The 27,261-nt window shown below is 48.2% G+C and overlaps 1 protein-coding gene across 1 annotated transcript in view; it reads right to left on the bottom strand.

Annotated features, from left to right (window-relative positions):
- Positions 1-556: 556 nt before the first annotated feature.
- Positions 557-27,261, bottom strand: part of WNT3 (Wnt family member 3) — a 50,828-nt gene continuing 24,123 nt past the window's right edge. Inside the window, exons 2-4 of the mRNA XM_075036861.1 lie at positions 11,030-11,271; positions 2,125-2,390; positions 557-1,036 (exon numbers count right to left, since the gene is read on the bottom strand). Of these exons, the coding sequence (XP_074892962.1) occupies positions 557-1,036; positions 2,125-2,390; positions 11,030-11,271 (988 nt within the window). The remainder of the gene's footprint in view (positions 1,037-2,124; positions 2,391-11,029; positions 11,272-27,261) is intronic.

The following is a 27,261-nucleotide window of genomic DNA, read 5'->3' as shown; positions in this document are numbered from 1 at the left end:
GGAAGGAAGGAGCCTGGCTGGTGTGGGGAGTTGGCCCCTTTCCTCCTCCTCGCCAAATCTGCTGAGACCAGGATGCCCGTGCCAGCAGGCAGGGGAGCCTGTATTTGGTCAGCTTTCATGGTCCACCTGAACCCCCTGTATTGGCATCTGCATGGGCCAGACCTCCAGAGGAGGACAGAGCTGGAAGGTTTGCATGCTGTGTTAGCAGCACACTGACTGGTGTGGCCGTGCCTTACCTGGACCTCTGTTGTCCCTGCTTCTCCCTAGACAGTCTGTCCTGCCAAACAGCCTGAGAGAAGTCAGCAGATCAGTGATCTAACGTGTCTGCAGCGCCAGGTCTAGCCTTGGACCGCCTTGTGTGGGTGAGATGCCAAGAGCCTTCTCTGCAGCGCTGGTGCTGGCTGTGTGAGGGTGTCTGCCCTGACCAAGGGCATTAGGATTTTTGTATGCCATCCTCTGAAGTGTGAGGCCACCACGTGGGGGCTGATCACAGGGTTGATGGACCCCTTGGCCCTGCTCTGGAGCAACCTCCCATCAGTTGGAGACCTACCTACGTTTACTTGCAGGTGTGGACATCGTAGACGCGTATACACTCCTGGCAGCTCACATAGCAGCACCAGTGGAAGATGCAGTGACACTTCTCCTTTCGTTTCTCAGTCCTGGTGTTGTGGCCACGACCGCAGCACAGCAGGTCGCAGCCGTCGATCCCGTGGGAGGTGACGTTGCACGTTCTGTCCCTCGTCCCAAAGGAGCCCGTCTCTGGGTTGGGCTCACAAAAATTGGGGGAGTTCTCATAGTAGACCAGATCCCGCTCCGTTGGTGGCTTGAAAAGAGCATACTTGGCCCTAAGAGTTTCTACCCATCCCCGAGATTCTCGGTGCTTTTCAACCACCATCTCAGAGGCGCTGTCGTATTTATCCTTCAGGTAGTCACCAATTGCCCGGAAATCAGGCTGGGCCCACCAGCAGGTCTTGACTTCGCAGCTTCCGGAGAGACCGTGGCACTTGCACTTCAGATGCATGTGATCCAGGATGGTCTGTCAGGGGGAGAGAAAACAAGGTGGTCAACAGCAGCTTATGATGCTCAGCATTTGCTTTCAATCACCTGCCTTTGCTACCTGGATTTAAAAGTCTGATCTGAGCTTGGTCTGGAAAGTGTAGGGTAGTTGTAAACACTTGGGAGCTTTGGTGTGCGGCAGAAACATCTCTAGAAGGAGACGTTGCACTAGAAGAGCATGACTGAGACAGCCATCTGCTCTAATCATTTATCCAATCCAATCCGATCTAATCTAATCAATCTAATCTAATCCCAAGGTCCGATCCTTTCAATGGGGTCCTCCCTGTCATGTGTGTGTGGGCAATCAGAGCCCAGAGAATTTGAGGGTTGGAGGATGTCTCTGACACATGTGGATGTAGACTGATCCCCCTGTCCTAGCTTTGCTAACTACCCTTCATTTTATGCCCCGAGTCTGACAGTTTTCACTAGAAAGTAAATGAAATTGTGAATCTGAGGACATGATGCTCTCTCTTCCCTAGAAACCTCTTCTGTGTGGAGCAAAATAATCAGTGATTTTTGTTAAAATTACTAGAGTTTGGTTGTTTGTTTTTTTTTACAGGAAGCTGTCAGTCATTAACACAAGTTAGAGATTCAAGCTTCTACGCCGTAACATGGTTAAAGCATGCTGGGTTTGCAAATGACCTAGAGCAGGCAGTAGCCCAGGTACCTGCTGACAGCAAGAATAGAATAGAATATTTCAGCTGGAAGGGACTGATGACCATCATCTAGTCCAACGAATTGCTGGGTGGGACAATGTTACAACGAGGAGCATGCGGGAAGGAGTAGCTTGGGCGGAAAGTCCTCTTCACCGTTGACCTGGGGTCTTGGGTGGTTGAGTTGGGTTTCTATGCACTGCCTTGGGAGATGCTTGCGCTGGACTCAAGGCATGTTTTAGCTCTTCTTAATCCCCACCCATCTCTTTGGAGAGAGTGGAAATGCTGTGCCCTGGAAAATAATCCTAGAAATCTCCTGCTCAGGCGTTATTATGGTCCCATTACATCAGGGGGAGCCAGATTGGGCCATCCATGCAGGCATGGACGACCAGCTCTGGACCTGCTGGGCACTCACCGTCCTGCCAGCCTCATTATTGTGTCTGTTCATGGCTGAGCGGGCATCTGGCCGGTTCTCTCGGGCGTCTGCGAATTCCCGGGACACCAGCACACCGAAGTCAGCATCCTCGCTGCATCCCCCCCATTTCCAGCCATCCCCTGGAGGTCCTTTATGGTGAGAGTCACAGCCGCAGATTGTGGACGTGCCCTCAGCACAGGAGCGGGTTACAGCGAAGGCCACCCCTGCTGATGCGATGGCGTGGACAAAGGCAGACTCTCGTGTGGCTGGGAATAAACAGAGCCCATGGGATTATCAGTCAACATAACACTTTTGTTTTCCTTCCCAACCTCCTTCAGCATCATCTAAATCTCATTAAAAAGCAAAAAGTTATTTTATTAATTTTTTAATAAACATTTTCTGAATCAGGTGCTGCTGGCATCGCCTTCTGAAGCATGCAGGCAGGTGGGAGAGAATCGTAATTCCAGCTCTGTGTATGACAAGTGCAGCATTTCCCCAGATACAACGGGTGCAGGATTTGATTCAGCACAGGTGCTGATGGGTGCACAAAACATCAGTAAGAGCTTGAGGGGCCTCAGAAGAGAGTAACTGGAGTAATTCCTGGTCTGGAAACCCAGAGAGGGACTCCATGCCTGGAGTTAGTCCAAGGGGAGATGAAGCAGCTCATATACATGCTGAAATGGGGAAAGGTTTCAGATGATACAGGACAGACAATGGCAGAACAAAGCCTAAGAGCTAGTCATTACTGTTAAATGTATCTAGACTAAACAACATGTGACTTTACAGCAATGGAATAAAACCAGCTGAGGGTGTGAAGGTAACCTTGAAGTTGCTCATTAATTACTGAACAGTCCCAGAGGAAATTGAAGCAGACAAAACTCAAGCCTATTCTTTGACTCTGTAACTATTGACATGCTCCAGGTACACAGTTGCAGTGAATGAATTTCGGCAGGCCCAAAGTAGCAAAGCTGGAGAAAGTCCTGAAGGCATTGAATGCTGAAGAAGGGGTGAAATAAATTGCCCAGGATGCCTAGATGGACTGGGAGCTGGCAATGGGAGTATGTGTGGATCCTCTGGGCTAAGAGAGAGAAAATGTTTCAGCAGAACAAAGATACCTGGGCAGGAGGTGGGGACAAAACAGAAAATCCACAAGAAGATGAAGGTGCAATAGGTTTGCTGAACTGGAGCATCTCGGTCCATCACCTCTTCCACTTGTGACCATGGCAGGGCGACTCTGAAGCCCTCCCCTTCCCTGGTCATTCTGTGGCGCCCTGACCTGGACTTCAGACAGCAGCAGCCAAAATGCACACGGGTATGGGGAAGCCACCAGAAGCCGTAAAGATGTTTACATTGGCTGGATGTTATAGCCAGCTGGGTCTGAGAAGGACAACAAGGCCAAGCAGGATGGGTGGGAAGCGCAGCCCTGAGGTGGCAGCGTGGGTGTCTGTTCTGAACAGCACACCCAAAGCAGCAGCTGGTGTGGAGCCATCAAGACAGATTTTCTTGGCCTGCTACTACCAGAGGAAACTTCTGAGATATTAGAAGCACCAAATAACAATACTGTGAGAAGATCTAGAAGACCTAAACCTAGCTTCAGAGGGTAAGACTTTGGGAGTCTTAGACTCTGTCCCTAAGTGGACAATACACTGTCAAATTGAAAGGGTATTTCCTGCATTATGTATCTTGGTATGGTAACTCGTCAGGAGGCCGTTGAAGAAGTCGTGACATGCTCTGAACTGAGCTGGTCTTTTCACTGGTGGCTGATGGCTCTTCCACTGGTTTGAAAGCAGGACAATAGCTAACTTTGAATTTTCAACCCAGATTAAAGCCCAGCCAATTTATATCCTTTGTTCCTGTGCTCACATTGACTTTCATCTTCAAGTAGCTTTTAATGGCCCCTGTACATCATGGTGCTTGCAGAGAGCAAAACTTCCATTTTACTGTGCTCAAAGAGCCATATTTGTTAAGTCTTTCCATAAAATGTTGTCCATTACACTCATCGGCCTGGCTGCCCATCTCTGCATCTGCTCCCAGGTTTGATTCCTCTCTCTATAAGGGACAACAGAAGCAAACGCTCCCTTCCAGCTGAGGACTGACTGGGGCTGAAGGAGAGCAAGTCCTACCACAGCTCAGAACAGCTCAGAGATTATCTCCTGCATTAGGACACTGGCAAGTCCCCCGTGTGTTTCCCTGCTCAGCAGAGTGACACAAACTTTGGTCCCTGGACTTGGAGTCTGGGTTCTTGCAGTAGTGGACCTGGCGGTTCAGCTACAGAGCTCTGCTCAGGATGTTTTTAAAGGTTTCTTGGTTGGGTTTTTGTTTGTTTGTTTGTTTAATTTTTATATAAAGCAGACAGTGTTGCACTTTTTCTACTAATTTTGAAATCAACAGCAGTTTGACCATTGACTTCAATAAGGCTGTACTAAATACAGACTTTCCCAAGCACCCTCAAAATAATATCTCAGTCTCAACTTTCTCCTTAGAAACATCTTTTGGTTCAGAGCCTTTCTGGTATGCCAGAATCTGCATAAGTACAGCACCCTGGTGAATGACACTGGAGTGCTTTAACCCTGTGTGGCATCTTATAAAGATGGAGACTTTAGGTCTGTAAACCCAGAGTAGGTGTTGGAGTCAATCCAACCTCACACGCAGGAGACCAAGGAGGTGCTGAAGGCAGGCGGTCAGGGCTGCAGTGTCTGGGGTACCATTGCTGCTAGAGGGTGCCCTGGGTGCACTGCAGGAGGTGTTTCCAGCTGCCTCGTGGATCAGGACAGTCATCAAAGGATGTGGGATGAAGCCAGAATTTTCAGCTGGCTCAGACCAGTGATGACCTTGGAGACAATCCCCTCCTTCCAGAGCAGAAGCCATGAACCATCCTCTCAGCTGCCCCGTGCATCCCTCACCTGCTCTTGCCTCGTGCCCTGGGGATGTCTTTGCTGCACCAGGTCTTGCTCCTTGGCCTGCAGTCTTCTCTGAGGAGGTGGGGTCTAGCTTCTAAAAATCAGGCGTCTCAAACTGAGCTAATTTCATCCCATGCAGGCAATCGAAAGAGGCAGCTCCTGGGTATGTGCCAGCTGCTGAAATGCACATTTCTTCTCTGCTGCGGCATGGGGAACTCGTGTCTAGATGCCAAACGTGATCCTAAATGAGGGCTGCTCAATCCTGTCTTTGCCAGTGGGACCATGCTGTGGTTTTCACTTTTTTTTAATTCAATCTCTTCCCTCCTTGCCCTTCTCACCTCCGATAGGCCAGCAGAGATCCAGCCTCTACCTACCGAGGTTTTCATTAGATATCTTTCCCCAATCACTTATAGTGGGACCACTGGGGGCTACGGGCCACCGGTTGAAGATCACTGCTCCAACTGGAGTGTTTCAGCCTGACAAAGGCTATTTGGGTGGCCTATGATCTAAAGCAGATCAGATTAGAGGAGCTAGCGAGCCCTTCTGGCCTCAGACCAGGACAGCTCGGGGGCAGAGGGGGAGGACACGAGCCACTCTCCTGCTGACATGCCTTCACTTTCCACCCTGGGGGGGGGTGGTGGTGAAAAAGCGATGGGCACGGGATGGAGAGTTTTATAAGTCTGTAAGTCCCTGTACAGAGTGCGGATGCTGGGATGGGACCCGAGCCGGGGCTGGTGCCGCCGCAGCCAGGCAAAGGCACGATGCAAAGTGCCCCGGGGAGCTGCACCCCTCTTGCGGCTGCCCTGCAGCACCCCGCACACCCCTGCGTCTGCCCGGCGAGCTCTCCGCACGATGCTGGGGTGGATGGGGTTGGGGGGGCCAGTGAGCTGCAAACACAAACGCCTCGCCTTGAAATTCTCCCCTGGGTCTGGGCAAGGAGCCGGGAGAATTTCCCAGAGATGAAATGCGGGAGCAGCGTTCCCAGAACCAGGGGAGGGGCTGGCGAGGGAGGATTAGAGCCGTCTTGACAGTGCACCACTGCGACTGTCTCCCAGCCAGGCCCGTTACCTGCTGGGACACTCAATTTGCCATTGTTCCCGCGGTGTCACACTGTATTACCAGCATAATGCAGAATGTTTCCGCCGGCCAGCGTACCCACGGCACAGAGCACTGGCATTCCCCAGGAGCACCTCGTAGCAACGGGGCAATGTTCCCCTGTCCTGCCGTCACCCTCCAATCCCGCCAGCCCGGCTGGGAAATCCCTATTGATGGCGCTCCCCAGCCCCCCGCCACCGGATCAGAATGGCTAAAGGGCGTGTGAATGCTGCAGCAATTTGAAACGACTGCAGCGCTGGGATGGTATCCCTCGCCCTGCCTCACAGTAGGGGAGGAAGCTTAGCTCTTTCTCATCGGTATAAGCTTATTTTTCTCTCTCCCTCTCTCCTTTCCCTCCCCCTCCCTTTAAGCTGTTGAGTTTATATCAAGACGGCCCCTGATCCCACACACCCCTGTTTAGATGCAAATGACTGCAAGTGTCATGGCTGAGAAAAGCCATGGGTTATCTTGGTGCGGGTCTGCCTTTTCACAGCTCGTGTCAGGGGCTTAGCCGAACACACAAGGACCCCCAAAGGCAGCCCGGGCCCAGCTGCCTTTTCTGCACCTGGCCCCGCTGCCGTCACGCTCCTCACAGCCACGCACGAGATGCTGCCCTGGCCGGTATCGCCGGCAAAGGGCTCGAGCCCAGCCAGGGTCGAGGAGGACCTTTCTAGAGAATCGGTGGCATCTTCCTGGAGAAGGAGAGTGAGCAAAGGGCAGCCGCGGTGCGAGGAGGCAGGGGACGACCGTTTCCCCCGTCGCTCAAGATGTGGGGAAGTGTATGAGCTTGCTAAGGCTCCTGCCAAACTCACTCCTGCAGATCCAGTCCTGTCTGCGGCTCAGAGACCTCTTCTCTGTCCCAGGAGTTGGTCTCCAGATGCCTGTGGGGCCTTCCTGCCTCGTGCACTCACTACCAGCTCTTTCTGGGCACTGTGCTTTAACCAAAATCACGGACTTTATCACTAGCCCAGAGAATGGCAATTGCTCACCCTCCCAGAGCAGCAGCAAGTCACTTGGCTGTAGACTCAACCTTGGCTTTGGGGCAGGACTTGGCTGGAAGAGACATTGTCCTTTAATGAAAATGGACCTTATTTTAAAAAGAAAAGGGAGGGAGAAGAAAGAGGGGGGAAAGCAGGTTTTTCTTCCCTCCTTGTCCCAGACTGCACACCTGCAGTATAAATCATCTTGGGGAATTTGCTTGTAAAAACATGATCTTACCCCACATTCTGGGGTTGGTTTTTGGTTTTGGGTTTTTTTTTTCATAGCCCAGGCTAGAAAAAAAGACATGCAAAAAAGAAAACTTGCAGGAAAATAATCAGTGGCCCTAGGAAACCAAAGCCTTGCCAGCTATGGCTGCCACATATTTTATGGGAAAAACCTCATGAGTCTGAATTTCAAGTAGGGGACATGGAAGGAAATCAGGTTGGCCAAGGCAGAGCGTTAGCCAGGTTCAGTGTTCAGCAGCTCCCAAATGGGAGTGCTTTAGTCTCTCAGGGGTTTCTCTGTGCTGTATTTGCTGTTTATTGCTTTGCTGCGAATTTGAAGCCATGCAAGAGACTATGAAAGGAGAGATTAGAGTCATGCAGTGAGGCTGGAAAGAGAAGTGAGATGGGGATGTGATGGGAGGCTGTGGGAAGACCTGGGGGCAGGAATCCCTGGGGCTATTTCAGGGAGCGATGCCCTGTGCTCCCACACTGACACCAGTGCTCGAAGCCTGGATGATGTGCCCAGAAGGAGCAACCAAGAAAGACTTGAACACATGTGCCACAAGAGGGTCTGCACAGCTGAACCACTGCAAATGGCTCCGTCATTTTCCCACACTACATTGCTCTTCAGTCTAAACTCTCCTCGAATGGAAGCAACTGTGATTAACATTTTTGCAGCTCCTTTAAAAAAAAATTATCCTCAATTTCTTTTCAGGCTGTATTAGAAATGATTTTCCATGCTATGGTAGTGAGAACTACACCTTTGAAGTTTTTTTCCAAAATAGCTTCAATCTACCTAAGGGAGTAGCAGATGAGATTAACCTAAATGTTGTTCTTTGATACTTAGAGGAGATTTCATCCAGGTAGTTATCATACCTTAAATACTGGCTATTTTGGGCTTAGCATTCAATGCCTATTGGCCTAATACACAGTGCAAACTGCAAGAGTGATTGTCATCTTAGTTTGAGTCTTGCTATTAATTTATGATTCTTAGTTTATGGGGTTACACCCCTGTGTGTCCTGGAAGTCAACAAGAAGGGAACACAGCAATAGCTGTCACAGGTGCTCAGGGCTCAGCCAGACATAAAAACGCAGCTGGCGATGATTGCAGATCTCAGTGCCAGGTTATGGGCTGAGAACTCTTGATTTCTGTTGTTGCTGGATCTAACGAAGATGGGACAACAGCTTGGGAGAGGGCGATGCTATGAAGGCACCAGAAACATCCAGCAACCCTATCCACAGCCCCCTCAGCAGCGATGAGTATTGTTGGTCCCCGGATTCATCACAGCTAATGAGATCTATCAGGGCAGGACAAAAGCCTTTTTATTGCCAACGTTATCCTTCCTTCAGCTGAGAAAGCAGTGGCTGAAAAGGTTATGTTTTTTTCTGTGACTACTCATGCTGCAAACTTTGGGAATCGCAAAGGCGTTCCTAGTGTTACTCATTGCTACATAGATGAGATGAGTCCCATCCCATCTGCGCTCATTAATTTTCAAGGCAGCAGTGAAAAGACATTAGCACATTTAAAAAATGTAAATAATAACCACAGTCAAATGGGTTGGACTTTGATGTATCATTATTTGCAGATGATACTGTTTATTTTTATCTGTTCTACTTGCAGGTTAGTGAGACACAAGAATAAATACGTTATTCAAGCTAATTGCCTGGCAGTACTATCTAGGAGACTATTGGTGCATCACGGTTTGATTGGGAAAGCTGTATAACAAATGTGCTCAATAATTTTTCTCCATCTGTCAGAAGAGTTTCAGAGCTATGGGTGATATTTTACTTTGTCAGCTTGGAGTGCACGGAAATGTTGAGGCATGTCCACGCATGAGGTTTTGCTCTAGTCCCTGCAGCCGAAAGAATCTTAAAATATTCTTCATAAATTCAAAGTTCAGTTTGCTCATTACGGGAAGGAAGGTTCAAGTCCAATTTTTAAATGCTTTCATGCTGACAGAAATGGTGGTGAGAGATTTTCAGTGCCTGAATACTATAACAGTTCCTTCAGAACGTGTTTAAAATTTTTATGATATTTTTTATGATAATTTTTAAGAAAATTAAAACTTTCTGATCTTGTAAGTGCTGAAGTTTACGACATGCTTTTATTAGACAGCAAGTTATAGTGTGGCAAGCCTTGATGACAAGTTATTTGATAGTAAATACAGCAGTTACCCCAAAATACATCCTGGCAAAACAGAGGGGAATTGAATCTCATGATCCTTATTAGCACTTGAATATGACTTTACAATCCTGATATCTGTGAAGAATCGCACTTTAACCCAAATGAGTAATTTTCACTGAAATATACTACTGATGTTTCAGGAAACTATGCCATTCTTGGAAAGTTGAAGCTTGAAAAAAAATATCACGAACTGTTTATATGCAGAATATTATAGGTTTGTAAGATTCACCAGGAGATATGCACACTCCAGGAGACTATTGGGAAATAGTCTAATGTCCTGGCTTCCAACCCTAATTTCTCCAATTTCTTAAAGGTCATACCATAAGATTCCCATTTCCAAAGCATCACTGGAAAGAATAATTTCTTTTCAATAAGCAGACTTCACTGGGCTGCAGAGACTCAGTGTATGTCAATACCAATGGAGCTAAGCTTTGGAAATGGTTTTGGTTGCATTTATGAAGCTGTGAAACCAAGACGTTATCTGCGGATGTCCCTTGTGCTAAACTCGGCATGGAGTCAACAAAAACCATGGGATGGGATGGAGAGAAGGGGAATTTTTTATCCACCATTGGTTCAGTTTCATGGGAATGCTTTTTAATCTAAGCATTCTTAGATTATCTTAGAAATCTTGGTTTTCTAGCTGGACATCTGAGACATGGGATAGGTTCTCTGCCACCAAAGTACTCCAGCACCCTCCTTTCAGGCCATATTTGGCTGCAGGCTAGTGGTACAGGTGCCCAGCTGTCTTGGGGCCCAACATCTCGCTTTTCTCAGTGTAATGCCCAGGCTGTGACCTCATTGGGAATCCCAAGTTTATCACGCCTCATCAATGTACTGCCGGTGTGCCTGACCCGTGGCAGTGGGTCTACAGAGGTGGCCTTTCAGGAGGAGGTGATGAAGAGGGGCAAGCCCATGTGTTTTAAGAGAGGAGAGGGAAAATACATTTATTCTCCCTCTTTTTGTTCCCAGCCCTGACTGTTTGGGCTCATCTGTGAAAAGATATGTTGAAATCCCAACTAAGCCTGATCAGGACCATGGATTTCAACCATGGCTTCTCACTGGCAGGGAAACTTCTGCCCACTGGCCTGCTGGGGTAGGCAGTGCATGCTTCAAAGGGCCTGCCTTGGCCCCACAACCCCTTTCCTTGGCTTTTCCCCTGGGTCTGCTGGACCCTGTTGTTTGGAAGCGCTGCGTGCCCTGGGCAGGGAGGATGGAGCCCACAATTCCAGAACATGTGAGGATGCATAGGGCTAGACCTTCCTCTTCCTGTACTTTATCCTACCTGGCCCTACTGAGAGCTCCTGGGATGGGAACAGACCCTTCCCTCATTATGCCTTTCAATGTAACACACCAAAAAATTTGGAAAAAAGAAATTGGAGAAATTAGGGTTTAAAGCTAGGACATCAGACTCTTTTCCCAATGTCTTCCCAGTAGGATATCCAAAAGCCAAGTGGAGATGTGACAGATCCACCCACCCTGGCAAACCCGTTCCCCCACAACGCCCCAGCTTTGCTGTTTACCTTTGTCCAGGACCGGCCCGAAGATGGCCAGGCTGTCATCGATGGTGGTGCAGTTCCAGCGGCGGCCCCGGAACTGGTGCTGGCACTCCTGGATGCCCAGCTTCACCCCTTCAGCCACGCTGGGCATGATCTCAATGTAGTTGCGGCAGAAGCGGAGCTGCTTGGGGACGAGACCGGGGATGGAGCCGCAGAGGATGGGCTGGGACCCCAGGGAGCTGTACTGCTGACCTAGTGCAAGGGACCTGCAACGGACAGAGGACAGCATGAGGGTCGGGAAACCAGCGGGCATTAATGGTCCTGCCCCCCCCTCCCCCATCTCCAGGGGGAATTTGAAGAGCCAAGGTGAACCAATAGTTAAGGGAGACAAAGTGCTGAAAAACAGGGATTTCCTAAGAAAACAAGAGAGTTCCTACTGAACAGCACTGATGTGAAAAGGGCTTTTACACCTGAAGACACCCTGGTCCTTTCTGGGCACAGAAGGAGGGACTCAGCTTTCTACATGGAGGCACCAAGAGCCGTTCGGTGTACTCCCAAGTATCTGAGATATCCCCATGGGGCTGGTGGACCTGACAAAGGACCTGCAAGGAGCTGTATCCAGGGAAGCAATGCCTAGAGGCTGGGGAATACCCTGGTGTGCCTCAGCTGTCAGGAGACACTGACATGAGAGCTTCTGAGTTGTGGCCAAGGTGGGAAGTGTCCCATCCAATGCCAAGTTCATCAGCAGAGGGATTGCCATTTACTGGAGAGGGGCTGCTCTGGGGTCAGGCATGTCAATGCCATACATCCCAGCCTGTCTTGACACCTGTGCAGGTGGTGCCAGCAGAGACTGAACCACAACAGTTCCACCCTGATGGACACCAGCCTCTAGCTGCAACTGTGAGTTGGGCAGATGTGCTGGTACATGGTGAAGGTGCTGAAGGGCAGATTTGAGAGGACCTTTTCCTACTGGTCCAAGCACCTGCCAATTGCCCAGCATTAAATATGTGGGTCAAATTGCTTATTTGGCCAGAAATTGTCACTGAAGGGTGAAGACACATATTTGCTTAAAGAAGCACTGAGATACCTGCTATTACACACAAACAAGGATAGTCCTACAGCTACTGCCTTGCTTAGGATCCAGACCATCTGCAGTGTCACTCCAGAACATGTGGTCAAATCTGTGAATGAGCAGCATTCTCAGAACATACAATGTTCTCTAACAGAGTGGACATGATGAACTCAATTGCTTCTAGTGCAGAAACCTCACGGTCCAGATACTGACATAGGCAAATATTAAAGAGCTTTTTAGTATGTCCATATTTCTCTTATACTGGGGAGTCCGCAATTGGACACAGGACTTCAGATGAGGTCTAACCAGCGCTGAGTAGAAGGGAAGGATCTCCTCTCTCTACCTGCTTGAATGCTTTTCCTTGTGCAGACCTAATGGCTTTCTTTGCTGCAATGGCACATTGCTGCTTCATGCTCAAACTTTTGTACACCAGCACCCCCAGGTCTTTTTCTGTATGCTGCTTTGTAGCTGGTCGGCCACCACACCTTTACGGGTACATGGGGTTATTTCTCCCCAGGTCCCTTGGTTGAATTGCATGATGTTCCTGTCTGCCCATTGCCCAGCCTTTAGAGGGCCCTTCAAATGGCAGCTCAACCATCTGGGGTAACAACCACTTCTCCCAGTTTTGTTGTGTTTTTCCCTAACCCACCTGCCCACACCTGAAGGCTGTGTGTAACCTAATCAATCATTTTATAGTCCTTAGTTAATTCAGGTTGGGAGACACCTCAGGAGGTCTTTAGTCCAACCTCCTGCTCAGAGAAGGGCCAGTTTCCAAGTTAGATTAGGTTTCTCAGGGCCTTGTCCTTCTACAATGTGAAAACGTCCAAGGTCAGAGATGCCACCACTTTATGAGACTGGTGGTTGACTGTCCTTGTCCCGAACTGCTCATCCAGCCTGAAGTCTCAGGCTGGATGCTGAGCTGACAGTAGCTGGGTGAATTAATTGCACGGTACCTGCTCAAGAGATGTCTCTGCTGAAGACACTGAACTAGAAGACCTGACTCCCACCCTGGCTGGGAAGTGCATGCCTCTAATCCCTGCCCCAGTGCTGTCTTCTGCCACAGCTCCCCGCTCAACCGTCTCTCAGCCCTGTTCCTTCTGCACCTCTCTGCCCGCCTACCCAGCAGCGAGGCAGCTGCCCGAGACTTCAGGACCATATCACTTCATGCAACGTTTTGACTCTATCATCTCCCACACCGTTCGATGGGACGCACAGAAAAGTGGCAACCAGACATGGCTGGGAGGCAACACCGCACAACAGGCAGCACACTGGGCCTGGTTCCCAGAACTGCTTTGCGCTTCCAGCTCCCACCAAGTGCAATCTGATGGGGGGGGAGCTCAGAACTGCTGGGAAGACTGGTCGGCTCCAAGCAACAGTTGTGAACAACCTTAACTTCATTCTCCATCCAGCAAGGCCAGTAATGTGGTGAACAGGCAGGAGAGCATGTTGCATTTCTCCAGACACCCACTTTCACAGTGTCGTGGTTTAACCCCAGCCAGCAACTAAGCACCACGCAGCCGCTCACTCACTCCCCCCCCATCCAGTGGGATGGGGGAGAAAATCAGGAAAAAAAGTAAAACTCCTGGGTTGAGATAAGAACGGTTTAATAGAACAGAAAAGAAGAAACTAATAATGATAATGATAACACTAATAAAATGACAACAGTAGTAATAAAAGGATTGGAATGTACAAATGATGCACAGGGCAATTGCTCACCACCCGCCGACCAACACCCAGCCAGTCCCCGAGCGGCGATTCCCTGCCCCCCCTTCCCAGTTCCTAAACTAGATGGGACGTCACATGGTATGGAATACACTGTTGGCCAGTTTGGGTCAGGTGCCCTGGCTGGGCATGAGAAGCTGAAAAATCCTTGACTATAGTCTAAACACTACTGAGCAACAACTGAAAACATCAGTGTTATCAGCATTCTTCACATACTGAACTCAAAACATAGCACTGTACCAGCTACTAGGAAGACAGTTAACTCTATCCCAGCTGAAACCAGGACACACAGACAGACTCCAGTCTCAGGGGGGTGGCATGCTGCAAGATGCTTTCTCCTGCCTGGGTTTGCATGGTGGTGGAAGTGAAGTTCATGTTCAGTGTCAGAATTTACAAGGATGTGCCTGTAGCAGCAGTTTCTCGCAGCAGTTTCTGACAGCACTGGTGGTGGAGGGTTGGTATGGTGTGCTGGCCGTAAGCTCCACACCACATCATGCATGCAGGTTAAGTCTGCTGTAGCTCCCTGGTGTAAAACCTGGCCCAATTTTTTTTATCTGGGTTATCAGTTTGGTCCCTCAGGGACCCTGCCAAAAGCAGCAGTGGCATTGAGGGAGTAGGAGCTGGGACTTCCTATGAAGTTCTGGGGAACTCCTGGGAGGACCCATCCTCCCATTTGTTGCATTAAAAGGTAAAGAAGTTTGGCAGAAAATAAACCCCTTTGTGCTCCAGCTTGTCCTCAGATATCAGAGGGGCTGGAGGTGGTTAGGCTTAGATTCTGAGCGATGCCCAATTCAATGCTGTAAGTCCGGTCACATTCAATATATTGAACTACCTCAATTGTGGATGCACCAATAGCACAATGTACTTTCAGTCTAGTTGCGTTCAATGAACTAACAGGGCCAGACTTAAAAAGTTTGGTCATGTTCAATGAGAACTCTCATGGCTAGATTAATGAACAGTACAATTTATTAAAGCAACAGTAGTGCAGATTCTTTTAGGTTGCTGGTGATAAATACACTGTCTGCAAAGCACATGCAAGTACCAAGAATACGAATAATACAGCTGACTACAAACACGTTAAAGCATGGAATAACTCTATAGAGATTTCTAAGTTTCCTGAGAAAGCACTTGCTGTAACGGAGGGTTCAAATCTTACCCAGTAGGTGTCCCTATGGGGGGGAGGAGATGTTCAGCCCATCGACTGATCCCAGAAGTCAGCGATGTCCTCCTGACTTGTCTATGATGGTGTCTTCCCTAACATTCCTCCTCTCTTAAGCCATTTTATACTATTTTCTTATTTTTAGGTGGAGCTTGAGTGATTCTAGTCATACATACCTTTATTGTGATTGGTGTTACTTCTCCTTGCTTTACTTTTAAAGCCAAAGAAATTCAGAGCCCATGCTCGGTAAGGGGTGGTCGCACCTTGAAGTTGAGTAGCCTTTGGGATGGAGGTGTGTTTTGGTATTATAATGAGCAAAGTTCACCCAGAGGACATGATTTTGCATGACACTACTCCAGAACCGGGCACTTACTTATAATATAAATCAGACGTAAGGCAATAGTGTTGACAGAACCTCATTGTTTCACCTCCTTACTACGATGGATTCAATGCAGGGACCTTCCATTCTTGTTTGGGTTCCCCATCCCTGCGGTGATATCACAGAGCCTGACCGTGGTGTCTCTACTCCGCTCTACCCACCGTGTTGTTTCTCAGAGTCAGCATACCAAGCTCCCCTGGTGTTGCTAACATCTAAGGTTGCAGGTTATGTTGCTGACGGAATTATTATGGAACAGGTTCCTTGCATATCCACTGCATTCCACCCTGGGGGTTCACCTTCCCTTAAGAGGTGGGCATATCAATAAGTCATCAATAAGTCCCCTCCAGCAATTACTCCACACCATTCAACCACAGACTTGGTCAAATCCCTTTTTTAAAGTCCTGAGCCATCTCATGACAGACTTCCCTCCCTGGAAGGCCTGAGCAGAGATATGCAGTTAGTTTTGGTCCACCTGTTTTGAGGTTGGAGTTGTGATCTGTTGTGTGAGAGGCCCCTGCGGAGGGTGAAGGCTGCTCTTGATTGCACGTGGTCACTCACCCAGCTAGTGAAGTTGCTTACCCACATACAGGAATCCATCTGCTTTTGATGATCTCTGGCAAGCTTTCCCACCTTTTTCTTTTCTTCCTCTTTTGCAAGGTCTCCATCATTCCTAAGTATCTTCTCTTAATTTTCCATGCTGATGATTACTGACAGCACCTTCTCTCCAGTCATCACCTAATTTTCATTTTTGTTCTCATGTCAATGAACTCGTGATTTCCCCATTGTTGATCCTTCTTAGACAGATATAAAAAAATCTCATTCCTCTTGGCCCATCATCCCCATGTCCCCAGAAGTCCTGGGAAGGCACACGGGTCAGGCCGCTGTGGCTGACATGCTGCAGCTCTGCTCTGACCTCCTGGGTCCCATGGACTGACAATTTCACTATATAGTGGCTGAGATGTGAAGATGAAACAAAACCTATTTGAAATCCAGACGTGAGATCCCAGGGGCACATCTTGGCTCTGTGTGGCTCTAACACAGAAATCACAAGAGCTTGTGGGGAGGAAGCAAATACATTAGGAAAGGGAGTATCACAGGGAGAATTTGGGATAAATGGAGGACATAGACAATTTTTAAAGCACAAACCACAATTTCAAGGCTGGCAACTGCAGGACCGACAGACCCCACACTTCCCTGTCTTTCTGTCAGTGCTAGCATCCTTTCTTGCTGCCTGAGCCTATGTTTCTCTAGCTCCCATCACATCACAGGGAAATAGCTGTTTCGTACCCCTGCTCCACTGCCCCCAGCATTACCTGCAGAAGATGACAGATGCATTTTTCCAGCATCAACTCGCAACCCAGACGTTTTGCACGCTCAAGGGCAGAAGCCACAAAAGCCAGACAGCTCTGCTTGGCTGGGAGACTCCCTTTCATTGCTGTGTGTACAAGTGTGAGCGGACAGATGTGCACATAAAGGTAGGCTTTTGTGTGTGTGTGTGAGTGCAGTGCACAACACAAGGAGCATGAGTGCCTATGGCAAACACATGGGAAATCCCTTTTCTCTTTCTCTGCTTAATCCCTTAAATCTCTCGGGAGTCCCGACACTGTCTGTCAGGCCAGTGACTCCTTTTGTTCCAATCTGATAGTGCTAGACATAGCAGAGCCATGGATTCAGCAGTCTCAAGTTGACTTTCTGTGGTTCCCATTGGTCTGGGACAAGTTTTTGAAGCTCTGGGAGTAAATGGTCTTGTGCAGATCCTCTTTCTGCAATTACCAGCGGGTGCATCCTTGAAGAGGTGACTCATGTCTTTGCATTGCCTCAGCATAGAAGATACTGTACCCACCCTCTCAACTTCATCCGTCCTACACATGGTATCAAGAGAGATTAGACCTAGTAATATTTGAAAGCAGCACGATTTGGCCAGATTAGAACTGTGCCAAGACATAAGAAAAGGAGTTTTTAGGATGGACACTAAGAAAGGTTTGCTGCCAGTGAGAGCAAAAGGGGCTAGGACATTTCTTCTTTCCACTCTACAGGAGACTGGAAGCTGCATGGCTCAGAGCACCCAGGACTGGACTGCCCAGTGTGCCACAGGCTGCCCATCCGAGCTGGGTTTTACCAGCCAGAGACAAACCTTGGTGAGCCGCTCCTGTGGAGCTGGGGGATTGAAAACTTGGCTGGGGGTGATGCCCTGCTTGGCTGCTGTCTGGCAAGAAAGCAGCTTCTTGTAAAGAGGTTTGTCCATCCTCTGTTGTGTGTGCCGGGCACGGTGAGGGCTGACCCAAAGGATTTGCTCACATGTATTTCACATTCTAGTTTCATGACAAAAAAAAAAAGGAAAGTGAAGTACCAGGAGGGGACCAACTTCCTCGGAAACAATCTGTTGTGGTCACACCTTTCTCTTTCTTCTGCAATCCTGTAAACCTGTTGCCATCTTTAATGAGTCCTCAGAGCCCAGCTGGATGGACAGGAACCTGTTTTTTTCCTGTCTCAGCCCTGGAAAATATTGACATTTGTGTGAGGAGTGTACTACAACCTCCAATGAGCTCCAAAGTGGGGCAGCACCTGTGCTTGCTGTGACTGCCTGAGGTCAGTGTTGCAGCTTTTTACTTGAAATGCAGGGAGAAAAATTCTGGGATGTGCTGCTAAGGGAGTGTTTTCTAGCTCTAAACTCAGCACCTGAAAGCACATGAATCTAAAGAGCAATTTTTCTTTTTTCCCCACTATATCAAGGACACCACTGGCCCTGTGACCAGCTGGGCTTGAAAGCCCTGGGCTATAGAGCTGCACTTCTCCAAGGGTGCACGTTGTGCCATGGAGCTGGAGACTCCCTGCATTCCAACTCTTCCTTGCCTCTCCTGAGAGATCTCCCACGTAAATATAGACATGCTATAGGGGTCCCGTATCCCACTGTGCCATTTCCCTTGCCAAAATTGTTAGAAAGAGCTTATATTTTCATCCCCGGAGCCCCCAGCACACCTGGAGATCCATGCAGAAATACATGGCTGTGAACATTGCACAGAGGATGCTGCTGGTCGTGGTGACTCTGGTGATGGAGGGAGGTCACAGCACCTGCTGTGCCTATGGGACATGTAGGTTAGTAAGTAGCGTGTGCTCCTGGACTCAGACTTCCTTTGGCTCCCTCCTGCCCTGGAGCCAGAGCAGACCTGTGCAAAGAGCCAGCTCCCTTCAGGGCTCTGCCATGTGAGTGCTGGGGGGCCACGACACCGGCATCTTCTCCTTTGTCTCAGCATCAATTAAATAACAGCTACTCTTCCTAAATGCCTTGAGAGCCACAGCTAGCAACACCCACTGGGGGGTCCAAGGACCAGGTAGAAATAAGGCTTTTGTAAACCATGATATTTCCTCCTACAGCAGCTCAGGTCACTGCAGCATAATGTTACAAGAAGGCAAATGTCTGTCCTGCTTATACCCTCTAACGTCTTGTTGATGTCCCATATCAATCCCTGCAATTCTTATAAAGCACTGGGAAAACTATCAATCAGCAGGAGAAAACCAGGTCACAGTTCAGATCTTGGTTGCCACCCGCTGTCTTGGAGAAAACCTTTCTCTGCCTGGAGGGTTTTTTATTGTACTATTTTTAGACATATTTGGCATTTTCCAATTCTGGGCCATGTTCTGCTTAAAATGGACAATTGTATATGCTGTCATCCCACTGTTCTACGGTGCTGAGTGGCGCAGGGGTGACACACTCAAGTGCACATTGGGAGCCAGGAGTTTTCATGCTGGCTTTTTATTTAGTGCTGTATGAGCCTTTCCCAGCTCTCAACAATTTTGCCCTTTTCCCCTTCCTCGCAGAGGTACCATCACACACTTGCTTTTCAGATAGGTAAAGGGCTGTGCAAAGTCACTGCAAGCAGAGGTGCGTTATGAATACAAACCTTCCAGGAGAGCCAGACCCTGTTGGTTTTGTTATGGTACATTTTGCACTGTCTAGCTCAGCCTGATGCAATGCTCAAAGTGTTTTTACCAAGTGGCAGATGTTCATTTTAAGCTCAGAGATCATGAATCTCACCATAGCTTTGACAGAGGTGTCCTTGCACGCAAACAAGTGCCTCCAGCTGCTAACTCTGTTCTGCTGTCTGACCTTTGAGGGGGTATTATATCTGGTGTAATATTCATATCTTTTAATTCTTGTAATTTGCTGACTGCAGCCCTTTGTGAACAGGGTAAGACACAAATTTTTGGGTTTGTCTGAAGATCAAGAGCAGCAAGAGGGAAATTTTTGCAAGTCAAAGCATGCAATATATATGCATATATGAGCTTGAGAAATGCTAGGTCTTGACTGAATATGGAGAACAGACAAAAAGATGACAGAATTCAAATAAGGAACATCGCACTTTACCAGGGAACTGGATAGCTTTAATGAATCCCATACCTTTGCTCATAAATCACCCACTATTTAATCTCTATTGAATGTGTCTTGAGTTTCGAGCTTTTCTCTAGAGTCGGTGCTTGTGTCCCTGGTATAAGATATCGCCGTTACCACAGACTCTCCACCAAACTTTGCAATCATTTGTGGGCTCTGCAAAACAGACAGGAACTTCATTTTTTTTAAAAAAAGAGGTTCAGCTGCCTAAGCATTAGAGGCTGATCCCCCAAACAAGGGCGAGTCCCATGGGCATGAGTGTGGATGTAGTTTTTTTCTGTATTACTGCCCTGGAAAGTCTCTGTAGACTTTACACACCAGCTCTTGAACAAGAGAGCTTTTTTCCTAGTTGGGGTGTTTGAAAATTAAATAGCATGTATGAATTGCATGATCTGCACAAAATTCAGCAGCCCACAAGGTCAGATTCAGTCCATTAAGATTCTCCCTTAATTTAGTCACACCTAAGGGCTAGAAACCTTTCTAAAACCTTCACAAAGGTGAAAGTTCTCCTAGGAATCACTCCCAAACCTGTGGCTGCTTAGAAATAGGTTAAGCATCCCTCTGAGAGCTCTCCCAGAGGGACAGCTCAGGGTATTTCAATTCATCTAGGTCCTGGGTGATTTTTATTTATTGTCCCTGCAACCCAGTGATGCCTCCCTCTATGAGTTGTGTCCTACCTACAGCTGCAGAGCCTTTTTCCAGCAACCTTTTCTATGAGGGCTTAATCCTTCCTCCAAGCACCGCAGGACAGAGAGATGCTCCCAGTGGTGGGGCAGTGCCCAATGGGAGGATCTTGCAAAGAGCAGGGGTGGCCAGCCTGTGTTGTTCAGGGGCACATAGTACCAGCTGGTTAGAAATTTGGCAACCTGCTCCATTTGCAGAGAAATGTTGATTATTTCCAGAAGGAAACAAGGAGAAAGCACTTAATGAAATGATCCTCTGATCAGTGTATGAGGGTTGGACAGCATGTACCCTGCCTATAATCCCAGATAAAGGGAGAGGTGCCATTAATGCATGTGCTTTTATTTTGAGATATCAGAATGATGATTTCTCAGGTATTGCTAAAAAATGAATGCTACGAAGAAATGCTAAAGAGAAGATGGCTTGGGGTCTGAGGAATTAGAGGGAGGGGCTAGTGTTGTTTTATTTTAGCCTCAAATCAACACTGATGTTGAAGTAGCTATTGAAACACATCCCATGATAATCTCATTTCCTTATGACCTGTACTGCAGGTAAGGAGGCAGAAAAGCTCAATAAAGCCATTCTTACCGATGATGGTGCACCACCAAAGTAACACCTGGCAACGGGCACTGGTTTAGGGGCCTCTCAAAGTTGGGAAAAGTATGAATATTTCACTCAAGAAGGAATTGCAAGCCCTCTGATAGCTCACTGTGAATCCTGCTGTGTGCAGCGTGTGAGCAAGTTGGTGCTGAAGTCTGCAGCAGTTGATCCACTCTGCATTCACTCCTGGGCTTGCTGTGAGTAGGTTTCCATCCTCCCCATCAACTGTGTTGTTTGGAAACTGTGTCAAAATAATGAAACATCTTCTGCAAGAGGTGGAGAGATTGGGTCCTGTTAAGTATGAAGAACTGTCAAATCACAGAGAGGCACCAGTGACGTGGTGACTGTCATCTGCTGGTGTTAGGTTCAATGGGAAACTGAAGTTGGGAAAGCCTGGGCTGCAGGACACCAGCTCAAGGAATCTGCTGATAGAGACAGAGGAGGGCAAACAAACTCTTCAATCTGGTCTGGGTCCTAGGAGCTACTAGCACTTCTTGGGAAGTGAAGCAGTGCATAATGGATGTGAAAGAGTGGTTGTAAACAACACTTGTATCACAAAAATTGCCTCAAGGTCACCTGAGATTGGCAGTTCAAGCAGGCAAGAAAAGAACAGGACCGGGCAGGCAGCAGCCTCTGAAGAGAGTTGGAGCGTGCAATTCCTCTGACCAGAGGCAGGGGTCTGCCTGGCTGAAGGGGGCTGAATACCAGACTCGACTGCAAACATGCAAAGTTTGGCGAGGCAGATTGCCTTGCCCTCCCGAGCTGGTGGATTTGCAGCTGCCAGCAGTGGTCGTGTGGCCATCTGGAAAGTCCTCGCTAAATTGTCTCCTCTTCAAATCTGTTGGAAAAAGGGAGGAGTGAGGTCCTCCCAAAGGCCCTCCATTGACCACTCAAAGTTGAATGGGTGATCTCAGCCCCACGGCTTCGTTACTGATGCCAGTGCCAGGACTGGCCAGACCAGCCTCCCAGGAGCAGAGAGGCCAATTTCTTCTGCGGTCCCTGAGTTGGGGGTCCCCAGCCAGTGTCCTAAGGGCTCAACAAACCTTGTCCTAGGTTATTGCTAATGGGACATTGAGGCAGGGTGGTGAGTCTGGCAGAGACACTGCAGCAGGAAAATGAAGTGCCAGTGAGTGGATGGATGGCAGAGAAGGCAAGAAGAGGCTTGCCCTATAGACAGACTGGCAGGGGCTGGATTACTTTAAGCTCTGAGCGTTTAATCCCAGGGAGACATGAATGGGAAGGAGATTAATGGGTGCAGTGATATGGCAAAAAGGGAAAGCCAGAGAAGGAAAAAGCCAGGGTGAGGCTCAAGGAAGCATCAAGGTGAGTGTTGGAAGGAGGTAGCTGGGAAGAGCTTGCCCTGCTCAGTCCAGGTGGGCCTCTGGGAGTGTTTATACTCAGGACAATATTAACCATAATTTTATGTATTTCTCATTCTGTGATTTCAGCCATTAAAAAATTACCAAAACACTCCTAGTAACAACAGAGCATCCCCCCTAAAGAGGACCATCCTGTTTGTGTTTTATCTTCTTCCTCCACTCTAAAAAAAAGTCACTATTGTCAGTGAGATGTAGTTTCCTTTATTCCCTTTATAAAGTGCATCCAGATTCTGCAGGCTTAATGAAGTTTAGGGGCATATAGGGGTGCAAGGGAGATGCATCACTCAAAACCCAAGGATCCATTCAGGGCTTATATCATGAGATGGTTTCTTAGCTGAAAGTAGGAGTTACACGCAGATGGTGTCGTCAGTTTTTTCACTATCTAAACCCCAAATGTGTTTTCTTCAGTCTCCCACTAACCTACTATCCTGGTTTCAGCTGGGATAGAGTTAATTGTCTTCCTAATAGCTGGTACAGTGCTATGTTTTTTGAATTTGGAAGTGAGTGAGTGGCTGCATGGTGCTTAGTTGCTGGCTGGGGTTAAACCACACCTACCAAATAATCTGTGTCATGTTTACCATCTCAAATGCCTGAATTTTGCAGATAATGTCCACTACTACTCACATGGTAGGAGTGTGCTAATCCCCAAATTCTGTCTGCTGGACTGATTCTCACAGGCAGTCACACGGTGCTCACACCAGTACCAGGCTGAACCCACATGTGTTGAGCAGCCACAGGATCCTCTTTCACTGAGCACATTTGCATTGAGATAAGTGCATGGCACATGAGAGATGCCTGGCTGAATCCCACCTCTGCCAAGGAGATGCAAACTTGGGTCTGAGGGTCATGTCCCAGTGGTGGAACAGTAATTCTGGGGCAGGACTATCTCCTGAAGTTGCTTCCAAGCATGCAGGCTTTGGGATCTAGGTGTTTTCCCCACTGAAGACTGGTCTGCTCTACCTATGAGGTTAAGACTTTTGTTCCCACTCATGTTCCTTCTCTCAGGCTAAGGAGCCATCTTCCATAGGAAGAACTGACTTACTGCCACTCCATAATTTCCACCTAGGTCACCTCCAAATCTGGGACCTGACCCTTGGTGAGCACTGGCCTATGTGACTCCTGGATATGATGAACCAGCCTCCCTGGGTCTAGCCTCAACAAAATGTCTTGTAGGAAGCCCTGTGCTCTGAAACTGCTGAAACAGGCACAGAGAGAATTCACTGATCTCCTTGATGCACAGCACCCCAGGGAGCCCCGCTATGGTAGGTACAGGAGGAGGCAATGGCCTGCAATCAATCTGAGCAGGTGCAGAGAGTGGTTGACCTCTTGCTCAAAGACTTAGGGAGTTTTGGGGTTGAGATAGAAGAACAAATGCAGAAAAAAAGATGAAGGTGTCCAGCTGCAAAGGGTGTCTTTGTCACTGTGGTGAAAATTACTTAGCTCTTCTAGGATTAAAACCCTCACATTTACTGCTGTTTCTGATCCCACAACCATTCCTGATCCACAGGTCTCCAAAACCATCAGTTTTTCATGCTAATGTGATGCTGCCCAAGAAGACTGTGTTACCCTCTACCTGGCTGTGCTGAGCAATGCTCAGTGTAGCTTCTCCAGCATATAACCAACAAGATCTTCCCTGCTCCACAGAGCCCTAACCTTGCACCACTAAAAAGTTTTTTAAACTCTTGATTAAACGATGTGAATTTTTGGGGGGCCATTTTTTCCCTAGTATAAGGCTCACTCATAGTTCCTAATGGTGAAATGGCTCAACATGCCTAATTTGAACCCAAATCAGTGGTTGCTCTCAACATCAACAAGGCAAATGACTTACTGGGCTATGTCAGTGTGGGGTCAGCACAAGGGAAGTTATTGTCCGCTCTTCTTGGTGTTCGTGACACCAGACTGGGAACTCTGCATCCAGTTTTAGGTCCACTAGTGAACAAGGATGTAGAGAAAGTGGACAGTGTCCAAGAGATGTGACCGTGATGGTCAGTTTGAGAGGCTGTGGTGTGCCAGGAGAGGTGGAGGGAGCTGGTCTGGTTTAGTATGCAGGAAAGGAGGCTGAGGAGTGTCTAACAACAGCCTACAATGACTTGTGGGGCAGTTGCAAATGTGATGGAGCCAAACTCTTCCCAGTGGTACCAGATGATATAACAAAAGGCAACAACTAGAAGTGGAGCTTGGAAGTTTAGGTTGTGCATTAGGAAAAATTCCCTTTCCAGGTGCCCAGCAAAGTGTGTGTGGGGGGCTCCATCCATGGGATTTTGTGGGGTTCAGCTGGAAAAAGCCCCTGCTGCCCTGACATGGTGCTGGGGATGGCTCTGCTCCAGGGGAAGTTGGACTATAGACCTGTAAGGGTCCCTTCCCACCAGCACTGCTGTAACTTGGCATAGCAGGCTCTGATTTTGGGGCAGAAGGGGAAGCATGCATCCCCTTGGTGGCATGACTGTCTTCTCTGGCAGTCATGCAGGAGTATTCTGGCAGAGGCTGCATGAGGAGGACAGGACACAACCTGGGACTAAGAATGAGGATGATGGGAGAACACAGCTCCTGGGAGAATGGTGAAAGCTGCAGATGCCTGTACCTTAACAACTATACAGAAAAAAGCTGATGAATAACTCTAAAATAATTACAGCACTAGCAGACTGCATTTTGACAAGGAGAAAACAACATCAGGTTTACACATGCTGGTTGGATGCAGCAAATTCACACACTAGCCTATTTGCAGAGACTTGTTCATATCTTGTGCTCTCTGATGGGCTGGAGATGGCAACCATCATCTGCGAGAAGCATCCTTCTTCAGACAGGACCATGGAAAATTAACACCCAGCTCTGAAATATGCAGGATGCTGCAATTAACCTGAGTGTGGCTGAATTTCAGTGATGCCATTTATGCGCTACTTGGTTTGCCTGGCAGGGACGGTGAGGTCTGTGGGCCCTGGGAGGGATCGGTGCCTTGCAGGGATTGCTACCAGAAGAGTTTAAGTTCTTTGATGTGAAAGATTTTAGGGAAATGCAAATATTGCCAGTACAAACAGGTCCAGACTGAGACCAGAAGTGGCTTTGGCGGGTGAAGGTTCATCTGGGTGATGAGAAGGGTGCAAGGGCCAGGACATGTTGGGTGCTGTTACCCAGTGTCAGAGTTTCAGAAAACATTGATTTCTCTAGCTTTCCTCCTAACCTGAGTATGGCTGACACTGAATTGATGAGACCTCCTGTTCTCCCTGTCACTGGGACTGGGTTCACTTCTCCACTTCAAACTCCAGACTTCCTGGGTAACTGGTGGAGAGTAGCAGGCACTGATGGGGCACAGTTAATCTAGTCCATGTAGAGTTACTGTAGAGGAAAGGTATCACACTCCAGAAAAGCTCCACTGACTCCACAGAGAATTAGGGAAGGACTTCCCAAATTAGGTAAGATGAACCTGCCCTTGAGTCCCGGATAGTGCAATGCACATGGGCTTTACTGGGTGAAGGCCAACTACAGAGAAGAATGACCAAGGACAGACCTCCAGGGTCTGACCAAGGGCAGAAGGTTTGCGGTGAGATTTTTTGCAACATGAACTGAATTCAATCTTGTTGTTTTATTCCATTTTTTTCCTTATCTCCTATTGTCCTGTAGGCATGGCATGAGCTGCACTCCGATGTATGAGCTTGCCACCCATCACCCACATCCCTGCATCCATTCTGCCACTATTTTGCACAGTTTTTAAAGTACAGGTTGCAGCTGGGCTGCAATAAAATAAAATAGCATGTCTCACCTGCCCTCCCTACACAAGACCCAGGTGTTCCCCCTGCCACTGACTCTAGTTTTGGTTTTGCTGAGTTAGTGTTCTGATGATTTAGCAAGTCAAATTGTTTTTGGCTTTGATCAAAAGAGATGCCAGACCTGACACAACTGAATGGGTGGGGGAGTGCTTGGCAGGGAGGACCAGGTGCTGGCAAAGGGAAGAGAGATGGAGGTCTGTCCCCTTCTGAGAGGGGTGGATTGTTAGACTGACTTTGCTGTATCAATCAGGTACCTTCTCTCTAGCTGGAAATCAGCTGAGTTTGGCTGACAAAATGTAAAACCCCTAAAGGACACCTAAGCTGAACTTCAGTATTCATCTCTCAGATGCTGCAATTGTATTTGGAACATGGAAAGCTCAGGAATACCTATTGAAAAGGAAAAAGAGAGTGGAGGATGCCAAAGACTAAAGTTCTTCAAGAATGACCTTATTGATGGTCACCACCTGGCTGTGACTGCCCAGCTGCCTTCTGTGGCACTCCGCTTTCCCCTGGCCATGACAATACCTCTCTTCTTCCCCAGTACCAAGGCAGGAGGTAGGATGAACTGAGATAGGAAGTGGCCAGCTCCAATACGAGTCGCGAGCCAGAAACAGGCTCTAAGGCATCATGACTCCCTGGCACTTACCAAACCCATGGGCAGCAGCCCAGGGACACTGCTGATACAGCTGGTGCCTGGCTTGCAGCTTTCACAAAAGGACACCCTTTTGGATATGTCTGTTGGTATAAAAGCATCTATGCAAGACTGCAGTGTAAATGTACTATTGGGGCACGTCAAAGCCTGATCGCAAATGTGACTTCTCTAACAGCAGACGGCTCATGTAACAGCTGTGCAGCACTTTAATGAAGCTCGTGTAGGCTGTGAGTCGTAGCCATCTACAATGGTATCTCCATGAGAATGCAACCATCTCCTTTGACATTCAGCAAAGTTAAATAAGACATCCAAGGGGAAAGAGGACAGTGTCATGTTTATGAAATTGGATTACTCAGCTGCCAGGTTCTGAGGGTTGCCTACAGCTTCCCTCCTGGACATATTAAGGATGGTTTTGTACTTCCGTTGCCTTCATCAAGTTCTAGCCAAGTGTGTGCTGT

Source organism: Buteo buteo, chromosome 9, assembly GCF_964188355.1.
Source record: "Buteo buteo chromosome 9, bButBut1.hap1.1, whole genome shotgun sequence".
In the NCBI taxonomy this organism is placed as follows: Eukaryota; Metazoa; Chordata; class Aves; order Accipitriformes; family Accipitridae; genus Buteo; species Buteo buteo.
Note: the sequence above shows the minus strand (reverse complement) of the source record. Positions and strands in the feature narration are given on the sequence as shown.